We start from the raw sequence: 15,335 nt of genomic DNA, 5'->3' as shown, positions 1-15,335 counted from the left end.
TTAGAGCCATGTTTTCTTAGGTATTTCATTTGCAAGCAGTTACGTGGGACCTGGATTAGGAAGAGCGCCAGGGCTCTCAGGAGCCGGAGGGGCTGCGGGAGCAATGGACCGGAGCTGCAACGGCTGCAGCTCCCACCACTGCTCGTGCTGATGCACAGGGTACCAGCAGCACCTATGTTTGATGCCTCAGGTCCCCAAGAGCCCCAAGCGCTGCAGCCTCTCGGTTAAGGCCAGTTCAGGTGTGCCTGGACRTGCAGTGGCCCAGTCATCTCATGCTGCCGCATTGACAAATGCTCAATTTTAACAGGGCCTGACTGTGCTTCATGGGTCAACTTAGGCAGACCTGTCAGAAAAGAAGTGTCTTCTCTTTGAGGTGCCTAGGAAATGTTTTCCAGGTTCCTCAGAGACTGCTCCAAGCCGACTTCACCAGGATGCCATACGAGGATATGGCGTGCTCCCGAGCCCCATAGCAAAATGAAACCGGTGGCAAAGAAAGAGTTCACTTAGCACTATGAGGAACTCCTTTTGGACCTGTGAAATATAGCCCTGGAGGCTCCACACGTTGCAGAGCAGATAAAGGGTAAAGCACCCCCAAAAGAACTGTATTTGCCTGAATACGCGTTGCGCCTTGCTGTTTTGTGCCTGTGCGTCCACGTGTGTGTGCGTACAGATGTCCGACCTCGAACACAGAGTTATTGCCTTATATTCCAGGATATTTTCTCCCCTAAAAACAGATGCACTGCCCAGAGGTGGCCTAATATTCAAGGTCACATATAAGGCCAGGGGATGCAGCCTTCTGCAACAGGAACCCGGCGCTGCCGGCCGCTACCAGGGCAATCCCATGGGAGAGAGCTGCGGTGGGGGATGGCACTGGCATGCCCCTTCTGATTCCTGCTTGCCAGGGCCTGATCTCAACGCACAGCTCCAGCACTGCTTTAACAGGCAGGCAGCAAAAATCAGTAATAGTCTGGCCCAGCAGCTATGCAGACATGCCTCCAGCTCCTCCTACTGTCTGTGAGAAAAAAACCAAAATCTTGATTTCTGGCTTTCCACTAACGTTTTGCAGACTTATTTATACAACAAGAGCATACATTGCTCCTTCCAGTAAAGATGTCTGACCCATTTACTCTCTTTTCTCAAACAGAGGACTTTGCTAGTGGATTTTTCTTCACATTTGGGAAACTGGAATGATGTCTTGGAGAACAGTCTGTGGTGGAGTTGGCCTGTCTAGAAACTGAGAGTTACTCTTTATGCAAGGTCAGACTATGATTTAAAGGAGAGTAAAGCATGAGGTTATTTGAAGAGGTAACCATGCTTTTAGCTGGGTGTTTCATTCTTACATTTTTTTTTTGGCAAACACCTCGAGGTCTGTGTCTGACATCTTCTGAGAGTGCTCCAATCCAGTCGGTGTCTTTGAGCTCTCTTTCAGTAAGCCTCACACTTCTTCCCGCTAATCCCATACTGCCAAAGGGAGATGATTTCTCCAAACATGGGATGAAGTAACATCTTATTAACTCCTTAGAAAATGGAGAAACATGATTCAAATTCATATCACTAATAAAGTTTGAGGGGATGTTACCACGAAGTAATTTCCCTTTGAAAATTACTGTCATGTTCATAACCATGGCAGATACAGGACACAAAGGATTTGCATCTCCCTGGGAAGCACGTCCCTCTGGGTCAGTCTTTAGGGAAATTATCAGATGAAACCGAAAATAGTGGCATTTAGATGATGGTGAAGAATCAAAGCTGCCTATCAAAATTTGTAATAATAGGACATATATGTATTTATCAGTTTGCATTGTGTAGGGAATCCTCTATTTCTTACGCACCTATTTATACTGTACTGTTTTTGGTTTTTTCTTCCCTATAGTCCCAACAGTTAAAAGAGGTGAATGCATCCAGCAATAACTTGGGCGCTGGATTTTACCAGGATTGGATTCAGAGCAGTGTTATTGCCAGGCTGCACTACCATGGAGCAGGAGACATGCACATCTACAATCACTTAACTTCCCTACCCAAATTACAGCCCCCCACAATCCTCCCTGTCCTTTCACAGATTCTTCCCCCAGGTCCACTCCCCTGCCTGCCCCCCATGCTTTTGCACACAGGGACCCACTCATGATGTCCGAGTGATGTCCCATGTCCCCCCTCACCACCTTGTCCCATCTACTTTGGACATCACAAGCGGATCTGGCACAGAGCCTGACGAGATCAGACACCTGCACCACATCAGAGCACTGGGCTGGAGTGCCTGCAGCTAAATGACCCGGGGCAGCATGCTCCAGGTCCTGATGGTCACGTACCTCCAGAAATGGGAAGGAGACAGGCCTCGCCAGGCACCACCTCCTGCCTTGTCTGCAGGCTGTCATGGACACTACTAATGCCACCATGGGCTCTATTTGCTTTTTCCAGAGTCAGTTCCTGTCTTCCTAGAAAGATCAGACTGCCTGAGGCAGAGCAGGGGACTAGCAAGACGCAAGAGAAAGCTGCTGACACCTCCCACAATCTCCTCAAAACCACCTTGCCCTCTCCTGGCTATCCAACCATATATTTGTTGCCTGGAACGACTGTTCTGTCACCAGTGCAAACCCCAACTTTTCTACCCAAGGCAGAAAAAAAMCCCCAACAACTTTGCATGCCCTCGTGAGGAGCACTGTGCCGGGACCCAACCCCAATCCCTCTCTCCCCATGTCCCAGCTCACAGCCTTGTCCCATCCACTTACCTCCCCATCGGCAGGTCCCAAAGCTTGAAGGGGAAAGTTTGGTCCCAACGCTGGCTGGGTCCTTGTGGCAGACATCATCAGGGGAGCATCCTAGGGGATCACAGATCACTGAGTCACCACCAACCCACACAATTTAGGGCAACCACTAACCAATACCAGTTGGTATTGGTTTGTGCTTACCTGAGCCGCAGACAGGTGTTTGCAAGCTACTGATCCCTGGGTCAGGTCGCAGCAGTCCAGAGAAGTACATCCCCACCAACGGATGGGAGAAAAACTCTCTGCAGTAGTTTGCAGATCACCAAGACTGGCCTAGAAAACTGAATACTTCTCCTCCACTGCCCCTTAGAGAGGGAAGCCATCTCTTTGTGGGGACAGGAAACCCAAGGTAAAAGTCTGGGTATTTTTTCTAACTGTTGTGATTTATGGGCTTGAATTTACAAGGCTTGAGGAGGCTAATTAGGAGTTTCCCAAACTGCATTAAGCACCAAAAGTCTTAATGTATCTTGACTGTTGGAAGTGGGATAAACTTTAGACCGAGCTGTGCAGAAGCTCCCACTRGCTGCCACTTGTTCACTTACTGTATCTCTTCTCTGAATTTGTGGTGTAACTGGACCACCTAGTCTCCATTTTTCAGTAAGTTAGAAAAGAAAGCAAAAAGAAGTTGACAAATGGAATACATGAACATGAGAACATGAGAAACCTAGAAGAAACAAAATACAGACTTAAAGTAAATGAACTTCACATTTATTATTTATTCCTTATTTATTAATAGCACCCAAAGCTACATTATATTAACACAAGCAATAAAGCTTTCATGTTTTTTCCTACCAGTGCATTTCCAAATCCAAGTGAAGTGCTGGAAGCAAGTAATGCTGCCATGCCTTCGACACAGGCTGTAGGTCACAATGATGCATGACTTGTAAGTGAATCCCAATGTAATAAAAAATAAGTTGCAGTTTCGGTATGAAACCTGCAACCATAAGGAACGGTGGCCATTTCTATTTCCACAAAGTACCATGACAAAACAACAGCTGTAGCAACTATAAAGGTAACATACTTAATGATACTTTTTGCATCGATATTGAATACTCCATGTGTTGGACTTACAACTTATAGCTATAGTGTGTGTTGGCTACAACAATGCTACAATGAGAGCGTGTATTGTTTGTACTACAGAAAGAGTCATGAAATGTATGGACCAGTCTGCATGTTTTACAAAATGAATCAGCCATACAATAAGATTTCACCACATGTGAATATTGTAAATGGTTAAATTATAAAGTCATTTGTTCAAAAATCCAAGTATTTCAATGAAAAAAGTATATAAAATGTAATAAAACATAAATTACATTTAAAGGTCTGTACATGATTCATCTTGCAAATAGAAGCACAAAACCAGCATTCTGTACAATATTGCTTATTTTGGTCTTCTAAAATTCAAAGATCCATTTTTCACGAAAGAGGCAGGAAACAAGCATGGCTTCACATGCAGTCCTCCACTAATTGCAGTAAATCAAGTGAGTTTATAACCCTGCACAAAACCAAAACTTTTACAATATAGGAACATGTATCTGGAGCCCTTTTCTATACTTAACAACCAACATGCAATTAAAGTTGGATCGTTAAGTTAGTGCACACCTACCATATCTCTTCTTTTGGTTAACAGTGTATTAAGGCTGCTTGCTGCAAAAAATACACAGCAGAGAAGGAGTACTTTCATCCACAAATGCAGTCAGCCATGCTCATTTGGAAGCTTCTGTCACAGTCATTCATCGGGAATGATGAAAGAAAGACATCCTCTCTCCTCTCATGTTATCCCACAGGATGTTGTGGATGCTCTAAGTTTATGTGGATTCAAAATCATTTGGATAGATTCACGGAAGAAAATTCCATCAAAGGTTATTATAGAAAAAAAGATTCCACCTCTGGCTTGGGAAGTCCCTAAGCTGCACTGGAGGCTGGGAAAATGCTCTGGGGAAATACCACTATATGTTTGCCCTGTCCTTGTACTCTTCCCTAGGCAGCCACTATTGGCTGCCTTTGGAGACAGGCTACCGGGCTAGACAGACCCACGGTCTGACTCAGCACAGCAATTCTGATGTTCAGTTTCCCTACTTTTCTGACTGTTGTAATACAAACACGGATCAGTATTCTCAATTTGTTATTTTTTCAGACCCAGAAAGCAAACAATCTTGTGTCCATTACATCAAAGAGATAAATACTATATACTAAGCTGTCCATCACATCCAGGGCACTTCTTTATGCTCAGAGCAATTCTGTAACTGTAGTTTGATTCCTTCTCGTGTGATTGGTTTAAGCATAATTCACTAACATTACACTCACATATCATGATATACATGATGTGCAATGCTACTCTGCAATATGTTGCACAGCAACAGTACATTATTGAAAAGCAGCTTCTCTCAAGAACTGTAGGACAGTAAAAAAAAGACTAAACCCAGCAATTCCATACCATCATATTTGCAAAATCTGATGGTGACAACGGTCAATAAACCTGGTACATCATTATTGCTGCACTTGATATGGGTGTAGGGTTTTTTGGTTTCGTTTCATTTAGTCAGATCAAAATCACTGATCTTAAGTCTAAGGATCTAGTCTCCACGCACTGAAGCGATGTGAAACTCTTAGTAAGAAGGCCAAATTCTTTAGGCTTCTGATTGAATTTCTGCTTCGTCCATCTGAAGTGTGTCATTATCGCCCAGTAATTCTGTTTCTGGCACTGAACCCTCCTCTTCCTCCTCCTCCTGGACGGGATTCTGGGCAATATCTTCCGTCCCGTTGTGCGTGTCGTCCGTGCCCTCCGAGAGTAGAGCCGCCCTGTCGGCCACCGAGGCGTTGGAGGGCGCTGTTGTTACATAGCCCGTGCTGGTGGATCCGCTCCCACTGTGGTGGGAGCCCGGTTTCGGAACGATCTGGGGAGGCATCTGCTGGGGAGCCATTTGCATTGGAATTTGGACAGGGTAAAAATTTGGCAAGTAAGCACCATAGGCAGGCATTGGCTGATAACCATTGACTGGAATGTAGAGCTGAGGAGGTGGGACCATCGGCCTCATCTGCCCTTTCATTTGTATGAACTGCGGTTGAGGGAAAACTTGAGTTTTCTGCTTTGGTCCAACATATCTAGCATTGCTGACGTTACTAACGGGGCTTGTGCTGAGAGAGCTTGTTTGTGTGGTGTTGCTTGCCCCAGAGGTTTGTGCTGAGCTGTTGTAATTAGAAAGGTTTCCCCATGTTCTTAGTCTGTTGTGTATATCTTTAAATCTTGGTCTTCTGTTGGGAAATTCATTCCAACACTCCAACATCAAAGTGTATATCCACGTGGGACATTCGTCAGGACATGGCAAAACCTGTCGATTCCTGATCATCTCAATGACATCCTGGTTAGAATAACCACAGTAAGGTTGTAGGCCATAGCTGAAAACTTCCCACAACACAACTCCGTATGACCAGATATCCGAATCAATAGAAAACTTGCCATACATAATAGCCTCAGGGGACATCCATCGGATAGGAAGAAGGGAATTTCCCATCAGTTTATAGTAATCAGCAGCGTAAACTTCCCTGAAAAGGCCTAAATCAGATATTTTCACATTAAGTTTATCAAACACCAATATATTTCTAGTGGCTAAGTCTTTGTGGACAACATGGTGGCTTGAAAGGTATTCCATTCCTGCAGCTATCTGAGTCACAATGTGGAAAAAATCTGCTGGTTCCAGAGTGGATTTGACTGTCTTGTCATCATCCGTGCTGCCGACATCCGAATGGGGAGATCTCATCACCAAGAACTCATGGAGGTCACTGTGGGAACAATAGCTAAAAATCATGCTAATGGGTTGTTCCTTCGTCACTATTCCCAGCAAACAAACAATGTTTGGGTGCTGTAATCGTGATCTCATCATTGCCTCATGTTTGAATTCTTCACGAAGAGCCAGTTCTGCTTTGTCTTTAAGTGTCTTGATAGCAACAGCCTGTGTCTGCTCACCTGGTGCCGTACCAAAAAGATGCCCCTTGTAGACTTTGCCAAACCTCTCTTCTCCTAGTTCCTCCATAAACCGCACAGTAGACAGATTGATTTCTTTAAGTTTAGCCTGAAATGAAAGAAATTTAAAAAAAAAGGTAAAAAACCACAGTGTTTTCTAAACAGCAGAATCTTCTATTAAAGAAAAGCTTTCAGTGGTTAGATACTGGAAGGAAGATAAATTGGATCAAAATGACTTTCTAGCTTTTTGTATACTCACAACAGTATATTGATTTTACAGTTAACCTTGGAACGAGTTACACCATTATCAGACGTGTAAATTGAATTATGCTGCAAGATGATGAGTATAATTATTTTTACAAAGCAGCTACGATATGTCCTGCAAACTAAAAGAACAACCAATCCACAGCAAATCTGGCAAATAACGACACCTCTTAGCAGCAACTGCCTTTGCCCTACAGGTCTGCCCAGAGACGCACTGCCCATTGGAGAGCCGTCAGAAAAGCTGTAGATGCAGGCCCAGGAGACAGCTGCCCTGGGTGGGGGGGAACTGAAACATCCCCCCCTGCAGAAGGAGGAGCGAACCCTCTCTCTTGCGGTTCCTCAGTGCCAGATATGCCCTTTCTCCTCCGTTGCGCTGCTGGCGCAGCCCCTGCCCATGGATAGCAACACTAAATGCCACTGCTGAGAAACCCTGAACCAGCTCTGACCGAGGCGGGGAGGAAGAGGAGCTGAAGAGGGAAGGAGCTGCTCTCTGCTACGGGAAGGAAAAGGGGGCAAAGTCGAGACTAATAAATCCCCAGAGAGTCCTCGCTCCTGCGGCCTGGCAGGGGAAGCAAGGGAGTCTGCGCGGGTGGATTTGATGGGTCCAGCCTGAGCAGCCATGGGACCGAGGAGCCCCCAGCTGAGCCACCACTTTATAGAAAGGGCACTGCAGCAGGAAGGAGCAGGGCAGGCTGGAAGGAGGCTCTAACAGGTGATTTGGGAACACAGTGGGATTTTAGTAGCCAACAGGCTGTGAACTGGACCAAACAGTCTCCAGCACAGCCCAGACTTGGCCATTAAACCCCCCCCTTAGAGCATCAAATCAATGCAATTTGTTACAATTGGTAATATCCATTCATTCTGCAGTTTCCTGAACAGATGTTGCCAATTGTTCCAAATTGAGCATTGTTTTTGTGAACCAGTGTCTAGTAAAAGCTACGATTAAAAATTCAGCAGTAGATCCGAACAGGATTTTAACATGGAGATCTTTTAGTTAACCCAGAAAAGTATTTTCAGGAGCTGAGAGTACAGACAGAAGTTCAAAGCCATTTTTGTTTCACTGTCCTTTGGGATATACATGCTCAGAAACATGTTGAACTTAGACTAAACTTCCAGCTTGGTGGTGGCTCGGATAACCAGAAGACTAAGCAGACAGATTAGAAAAGAAATACCATCATGTTTTCTGCCTGAAACAAGTAAATCAGCAGTGGCATTTCCAGGAGCAAAAACAAGCTGCAAACTGAAGACTGAATCAGAAACAACATTTCTAGTCACTGAGACAAGAGGCAAAATGGGGATTGGCAGGTGAGTGCAAATGCCATAAAAATATTTTGTACTGAAAGCTGTTGCTGGAGGCCACGATTTCTAGAAACAACTAGCGCCTGCAAGACCTGGTTTTCACTGAAGTAGTGGCTAGCACTTGATGAAAAGTAGGTCCCTGACAACATAACTCAATTTCAACACCAAAAACATGAGACACAGAAAGTCACGACACTTTGGAAAACTGGGGCCTAAGCAAATTCTGCCAGAAATACCTGTTTGTGCTGATTGATGAGTGGCATCTCCATGTCCTGGCTAGGAGATGCCATCAGCTGGCGACGCTGCGGTGTAGCAGCAGATGCCTTTTGCTTGTTCCTGCACATACAGACCAAGAAGAAAAGGCAGGCGATAACCAAAGGGATAGCTATGCTGGGAACCAGGATGTAGAGGATTCCCATTTTGCTGTTGTCACGTGGGCCTGTAGGGCACAGAAATAGTTAATGGTTACAATCAGCATTTTTAATGCGTTAAACAGTAAAGAAAAACAAAAAGCACTAGAGTCTGTTGATTGACAACAAATTTTAAACAAAAAGTAAGCCCCTGTAACCTGAAAACAGAAGTCATGCTTTTTTCCCCACACAGTAATTTTCCTTTAAATGTTTCAGAGAAATCTGACCCAACACAGCAGCAAGCAGTGTGAAGATAAGACAGGACTCCCAAGTTTAACACAGTCTGCTTTGACTGTACTAGTGCATGGTTTATCTTACATTATTTTTGAGGTTTCCTGCTGTAGAAAGAGCAGAACATGGACTTCAGAATCATTGTGTTAACTTGTTCAGTGGATATAAAGTAAGTGAATAGTCTTCCTTATAGTATATAAAGTCTCAATATCATAAACTGCAGCACAACATGGCAATTTGGCCTTCTCACCCAGCTTCAGCCATTTCATCAGCACTTTGCCCTCTGATTTACCTCCACTGACATTACTTCTGCGCAGAATAAAAGAAATCTCACCTCTCACTGGCAGGGACATTGTGTACTTAATAGAATTAAAGTGCTCTTGTAAACACAAGTTAGAGTACAACAAAGATGAAAAGGCCATCGATACATTTAATAGGACTGTTTGGGAACCTTTGTAAAATGCTTTTTTCTTGGTGTTTAGAGGCTACAGGACAGCACAATGACATCCAAAAGTTTTATTGGAACTGTCTGGGTTGTCTTCTGCAATCCATGGTTTTGCTATTTGTGACTGCTGCTTTTACCACAACCACTTCCCAGCGTAATCTTCACACTAGGTTACATGCAATGTAGAAATTTATTTTACATGTCAAATGCTATTACTGTAAAAAAGTGAAGTAACTCAGAAATTTCATATCAGTTCTGGGTGCTCTTAGATAGTCAGGAAATCTGCAATGAAACCACGTGCATGGCTTCCACAGTACATTTGTTGCTGCAGGAAACATGCTTTTCTTCCTAATAAGCACAGTATTAAGTTGCTTTGTGGTCTCTGAAGACTGTTACGACCGTAACAGCTCTAGAATGCACCAGTACGGAAAGTAAACGGGACTGCATCAACATGCTGTGAGAGGCTGCTGCTTATTTTTGCTAACAGTAGCGCAATACTGATCCAGAAGCAGATAGCATAGGGCATTTCTGATAAAAATCATCTCTTTCATGACATCTCTGCTTCTGTGCTTTGGGTTTCTTACAACCAAGCACAGTGCTGTATCTCCCTCTACAGGATCTGAAAGTCTTTGCTGCCTGCAAGACGCTGTACAGAGTAAAAGTGATAAGTACATTAAGGCATGACATTTAACAAGTCTGAAACCAAACCACAACAGTATTATGAATTATCATCTCCGCTTAAGCCTTCAATACGTAATAAAAAAGTAGCACAGTATTTCAGTTACTAGCTCTGCTCTCAAGCCAACACTGAATAAATGCAACGCAAAACAAGGGTGCCACACTAAAGCAAGTGAAACATTTGAAAGCACAACTTGCTAAGTGAAGCATACTTGTGACAACATGAAACATTTAAAACCACAAAGGATTTAGGCCAGTCGTAGGGGAAAAAAGAAAGAGAATACATACTACAAGAAGGTACGTCACACAGTTCCATGCGTACGTTTTTATTCTTTGTAAAACACCAGGGCCCGTCCATCTGGCCGCCGGGATTTCGGCAATACGCGTGCCCACCGCCCAGCTCTGGAAACTGTGCACTGGTCAGATCGTGGTTGTGGGGATTCTGCGAGTCCCAGAGCTGACAAGTGTGGCCGGATTTGGTGATACTGACCGTCCCTCTATAATCCGCTCCAGAGCCATTGTAGCACTGGTGATCTGTAATGCAGGATTTGACAAAACATTACAAATCACAAAACAATCAGGAGCCAGCAAAACCAAAACAGCTGAAGTGCGTGCATCACGTGTGCATAAAATGAAGTACGTTAGGATTTAAGTACTTAAATGGAGGCATTTCAAGATTTAAAGAAAAGTTGTGCTTTTTGAAATTTCAGCTCTGTGGCCACCTCTCCTCTTTGACATGGATATTTTTGAATTCTGCTCTTGAATGTCTCCATCCTATGGCTACACACTTGCTCTGAATGCAAGTTGGTACTAAGCAGCATGTAGACTGGACCTCTAGACACAGGACAAGATAAATTCAACTAAACTAGAGATGTGAGGTTCACCTCAGCAGAACTCTCCTGATGCCAAGAGTGTAAACTTCCTATCACTTTTTGTTTCTTCTAATCTTCCTATTTTCTCACACTGCTCACTTCCTAGAGAAATTAGCATTGCGTTTTGTAATGCTTCTTGCTGATTTTTCCTTCATTCCTCTTTTTGGGAAAAAAGAAAAAAAGAAAAAAGAATTCAGGCTTTTCTTTTCTTTTCTTTTCTTTTCTTTTCTTTTCTTTTCTTTTCTTTTCTTTTCTTTTCTTTTCTTTTCTTTATATACACCATTCTTTTGTGTCTGCTGAACTCTGGTTTTATCTTTATTCTGTCTCAGTTTTGCTGCTATCCTCTCTTCACATCCTTTTGCAGGCCTGCCTGCCACACACAGCACTTGAACCGAGTCATGCATTTCCCCGCACGTTTGCAACGTTACACTCTCTGCTTTGCTGAGTCTCCCTGCCCAGCCCTCAGGAATCCAACCCTCTCAAAACTTCCGCTTTCCATTTCCTAAAAAAATCATGAATACTTAACCAGGGCTGTTCGCTAGAGGGAGTAACCACTGGCTCTGAGCACCAAAGACAACCACACTTTCAAATCCGCTTGCCAGTTTTCAGATTGGTTGTTTTTATTCTCATTCCTTTGGGTTGCTACCTCTTCCCTGGCTGATCTGGCTCTGTCATCACTTTCTCAGTTATTTCTGCTTCTCAGTTCCAATGGATTAATGCCCTACTGGCACACAACTAGTTTTCCATGCCCCCTGTTTAACCATGACCCCTGCTACTAACGGTGGGTTCAGAAAACGGATATTCAGAATAAGATGAACACACTGAGTCTTAAACATCTTTTTTTGTCATGCAGCGTCCCCGTGGAACCGCATTTGGCGGTGATGATCAATTCTTGGGAAATGGAGTAGGCAGAAAAAGTGTCCGTGCTAACAACTGACAACCTTTCTCTTCCTGGGTGCAAATATAAATCCACAGAAACAAGATGAATGTTTTCACCCATCCAGTGTATCAAAGGACAAGTACATTCCAAGCGTGATTTACAGGATTAGTATTCTTGTGGATTTCTATGTAGAAAGAATGAGCATCAAATATCCTAAAATGTGTAATTACTTAATAACCATTCCCAGTGAAGTTTCTGCAGCTTATTTAAGGTATATTGATATTTAAACAGAACTCACACATAGTTGTGTAGGGTGACTTGTCCAGAAAGGTAAGGACTAAAGAAGGTGGATAAATGAACTGTGTTTTCACTGTCAAGGACCTCAAGCCAGAGGTCAGGGAGAGGTGTGTGGGTAGGGAAGCCTGCAACGCACTGATTTCCCTAGCAAATCTGTGCCAAAACTGGTGTGTGAACACAGAATTTTATTGCCTAAAGTCATCAATATAACACTTTTCAGTGCTAAACAACAACTTTTTAGCTTCCTCACCACCCTAACCTTGCAACGATGCAAGTTTATGGTCAGTATTAACACCGTAAAAAGTAATAATGTCCAGTACAGCAGTATTTTCTGTGCAAAAAGAACCTCTGATAATATATTATCTCTCAGTCCCAACCTGACCAGTGCTGAAGGCCCAGACTCCACTTTCTCCTCATGATGAAGCATCAAAACTTACATCGGTTGAGTTTCTCCACGGGGATCCCAATCCTTATGCAGTTGGCAGCCTCTAGGGTGTCAGGTCGTGGGAGTTCCTCACACTTAGGCAACTGTAGCTGCATCAAAATGAGGGGGTTTGACCTGGCGATGTTATACTCCTGCCGGCAGAGATCATTCTCCAGGACTTCACATTCATCCCTGCATAGCTCCCGTGGCTTAGGGGTCCGGGAGCGCTCATCACACAGGGGAAACACAAAGTGGCAGAAAGATGGTATGGCAAACTGTGAGCAATGATCCGACAAATGCGTGGAAGTGCCAATCATGGTAAATGCAGCTGGAAAGAAACAAAAGTTGTGGTTAAGTACCAATTCACAGTACGTACAAGCAACAAATTAATTTTTACATCGTTTGCCTTTTACAGCTCTGCCTTTTCTTGAGGATCTGAGAGCCTACTGAGTAGCAGGGAAATGAGGTCATTTCTGCTGTGGAGGACAGACAACAAATGCCAAAAGCAAACCCACCACTCTAGTGTCTCTCTGATGTCTGCACATAGTTTGCGGGACCTCATTTCTTTGGAAGTTCACCCAGGTGATTGGTACTGAGCAAGCTGTGTGGCACTTGACTAATTTTAGCATGAAAGAATTAAGATCCAAGTCAAGGTGCATCTGCCAGTATGGTAACCTGTGCTTCCAAAGTTTCTAAGCAGGTAAAATCTCAATGACGATCATTTAGGTTCTTGCTCCTATAGATGTTTTGATCAGCAAACAAGATATGCGTTTTTCAAGCCTTGAAAGGGAAAGGGAAATGTGCTCATGGTATTTGGGGAGATATTGCTATTAATATATATGAGAAGCCTAACAGGCAGCAGTTTGGGGAAAAATGAATGTCACTAATCTCAGCATATTGATCACATTAAGATGAATGTCATAATTAATTAAGCACTTGATCCTCCCCTTAAGCTCTCAATGCCTACACGCTAGCATTTATCTGGGAGTTTTCTTGCACATTTGAAAGAAGAGACAAATGTGCACGTGCATCATCTATCTGGGGATGAATCAAGCTTTGAATGAAAGAACATTCCCACACTGGAAAACATTAATTGTGAGTGAAGGTTGCTAGACTGCACATCCCACCAACGCACGCTGTAAGAAGGAAGGAAATGAGCAGTTCAAGTCATTCGGCAGCCCGTTTACAAGCTACAAATCAGTTCTTTCCCATCTGCCCAGCCACCATCCACTTGCTGCTGCCTCCTGCTCTACCAGAGTCCCCTCTCCTGAATGCCATCCATGCTGCAGCACCAGGTCTAGCCTTGCCTATGGTTTACAGCTCTGCTTATATTAATGCAAGAATATTAATACAGGAATGTAACCTTGCATCAATCCCACTGTGAATACTGCACAAATAAGCATGATATCAGGCCTTGAATGACAGCTGTGAGGTGCACTTGTCCCTAGGACTAACAGGGAAAAATAAACCTCAAAGAGCAAACTAGTCACTGTTGGTTATCCAAAATACTATGTTAATTTTTGTGAAGATATCTCAGAATTTGGATCAGCACATCTTTATTTTGATGGGAGAAACAAAAGCAAGCAGGGCTGGGTGGTGACAGCGTAGCACTATACTAAGACATGCAGATAGGCAGACGTGGGGAGCTGGTGATGACCGGGGTACCAGAGGGCAGGCAGCAATGCTGGGAGCAAAATAGCAGCAGCCCTGGCCTCTGGAGGAGCCTCTAATCAGCAGTGATACCTTGTGAAAGCGAGGCGGTCACCAAAATCTAAACACCTGGGTGCAGAAATACAAAAGTCTTCCTCACCACCCAAGCCCTGCACATTCTTGCTAAGATCCCCGGTCTCCAAAGAATGCCAGAAACGGCCCAGAAAGCCAATTAACCACTCATGTTTTCTAAGCTCCTTTCTCAAAGCTTGCCTGCTCCTATAAAGCTATGTTAAACCCTAGAATTTACTCTATTCCCAAGCCTCTTTCCAAGTTCACTTAGTTGTAAGGGCCACGAGGCAGGGATCAGTGGGAAAGCATAGAGCTGCTCAAAACATTCAAAAAGAGGGGAAAAGTTGAAGTTTTTAAGATCTGACATCTTAGATAATTTTATCAGGTGAGAAAGTGAATACACAAGCAAAAATATGCAGACAAATGGCACTTAGGAGTCTTGAACACTGGCATCATTTCAGGAGAGCATCTGAATGAAATATGTGGGAAAGGGCACTTCGAGAAGAGAAAAATTAAAGAGTCTATGGGGKTTATTTTTTCAGTCAAACAGATATTAAACAGCACAGTAAAGACATTGCAAATCACACGCATTCACAGACCAGGGGTCAGGTCCGTGCACTCTTTATTGTTGCCCTTCCTGTCTCTTAAGTGATGTTTCAAGTTTTTCTCCAGAAATGCCCTTCTTCTGTAGTAGAAGGCTGAGATTCTCACCAAACCTCATGATGAGGACCAAATAGCCCCACAGGCGGTAGAGATGAAGGGAATGTATATCACACATCAGCACAGCAGGGACATGAAAAAACAGAATGAAAATTCCCCGTAGATATTGCCTGGATCCTTTTTAAATAGGTTCTTGGCATTGGACGGTAGATGTCACTATTAGCCATTCGCAGCTTCCACTTAAAATATTGTATGACTTTGAGTACAAAGAGATCCCACCAAAAACTATACTTAAAAAGCATATAGCAAATACAAGCAGAATATAAGCAAAAGTTATATAGTTGGGTTTTCATCTAACAAAACACCTCGGTCTCAGAAGTATCCTGGCATTTGTGCAGAGAACACTTAGTCTTGCAATACTTAAGTT

General features: G+C 43.6%; 1 protein-coding gene across 1 annotated transcript in view; it reads right to left on the bottom strand.

Moving 5' to 3' along the window:
- Positions 1–5,034: 5,034 nt before the first annotated feature.
- ROR2 (receptor tyrosine kinase like orphan receptor 2) overlaps positions 5,035–15,335 on the bottom strand; it is a 43,504-nt gene continuing 33,203 nt past the window's right edge. Inside the window, exons 5-8 of the mRNA XM_026081963.1 lie at positions 12,540–12,854; positions 10,342–10,587; positions 8,526–8,728; positions 5,035–6,835 (exon numbers count right to left, since the gene is read on the bottom strand). Coding sequence (XP_025937748.1) covers positions 5,393–6,835; positions 8,526–8,728; positions 10,342–10,587; positions 12,540–12,854 — 2,207 coding nt within the window. The 3' untranslated portion in view covers positions 5,035–5,392. The remainder of the gene's footprint in view (positions 6,836–8,525; positions 8,729–10,341; positions 10,588–12,539; positions 12,855–15,335) is intronic.

Source organism: Apteryx rowi, unplaced genomic scaffold, assembly GCF_003343035.1.
Source record: "Apteryx rowi isolate R43461 unplaced genomic scaffold, aptRow1 scaffold_563, whole genome shotgun sequence".
NCBI lineage: Eukaryota > Metazoa > Chordata > Aves > Apterygiformes > Apterygidae > Apteryx > Apteryx rowi.
This window is presented reverse-complemented; position numbering and strand designations above follow the sequence as displayed.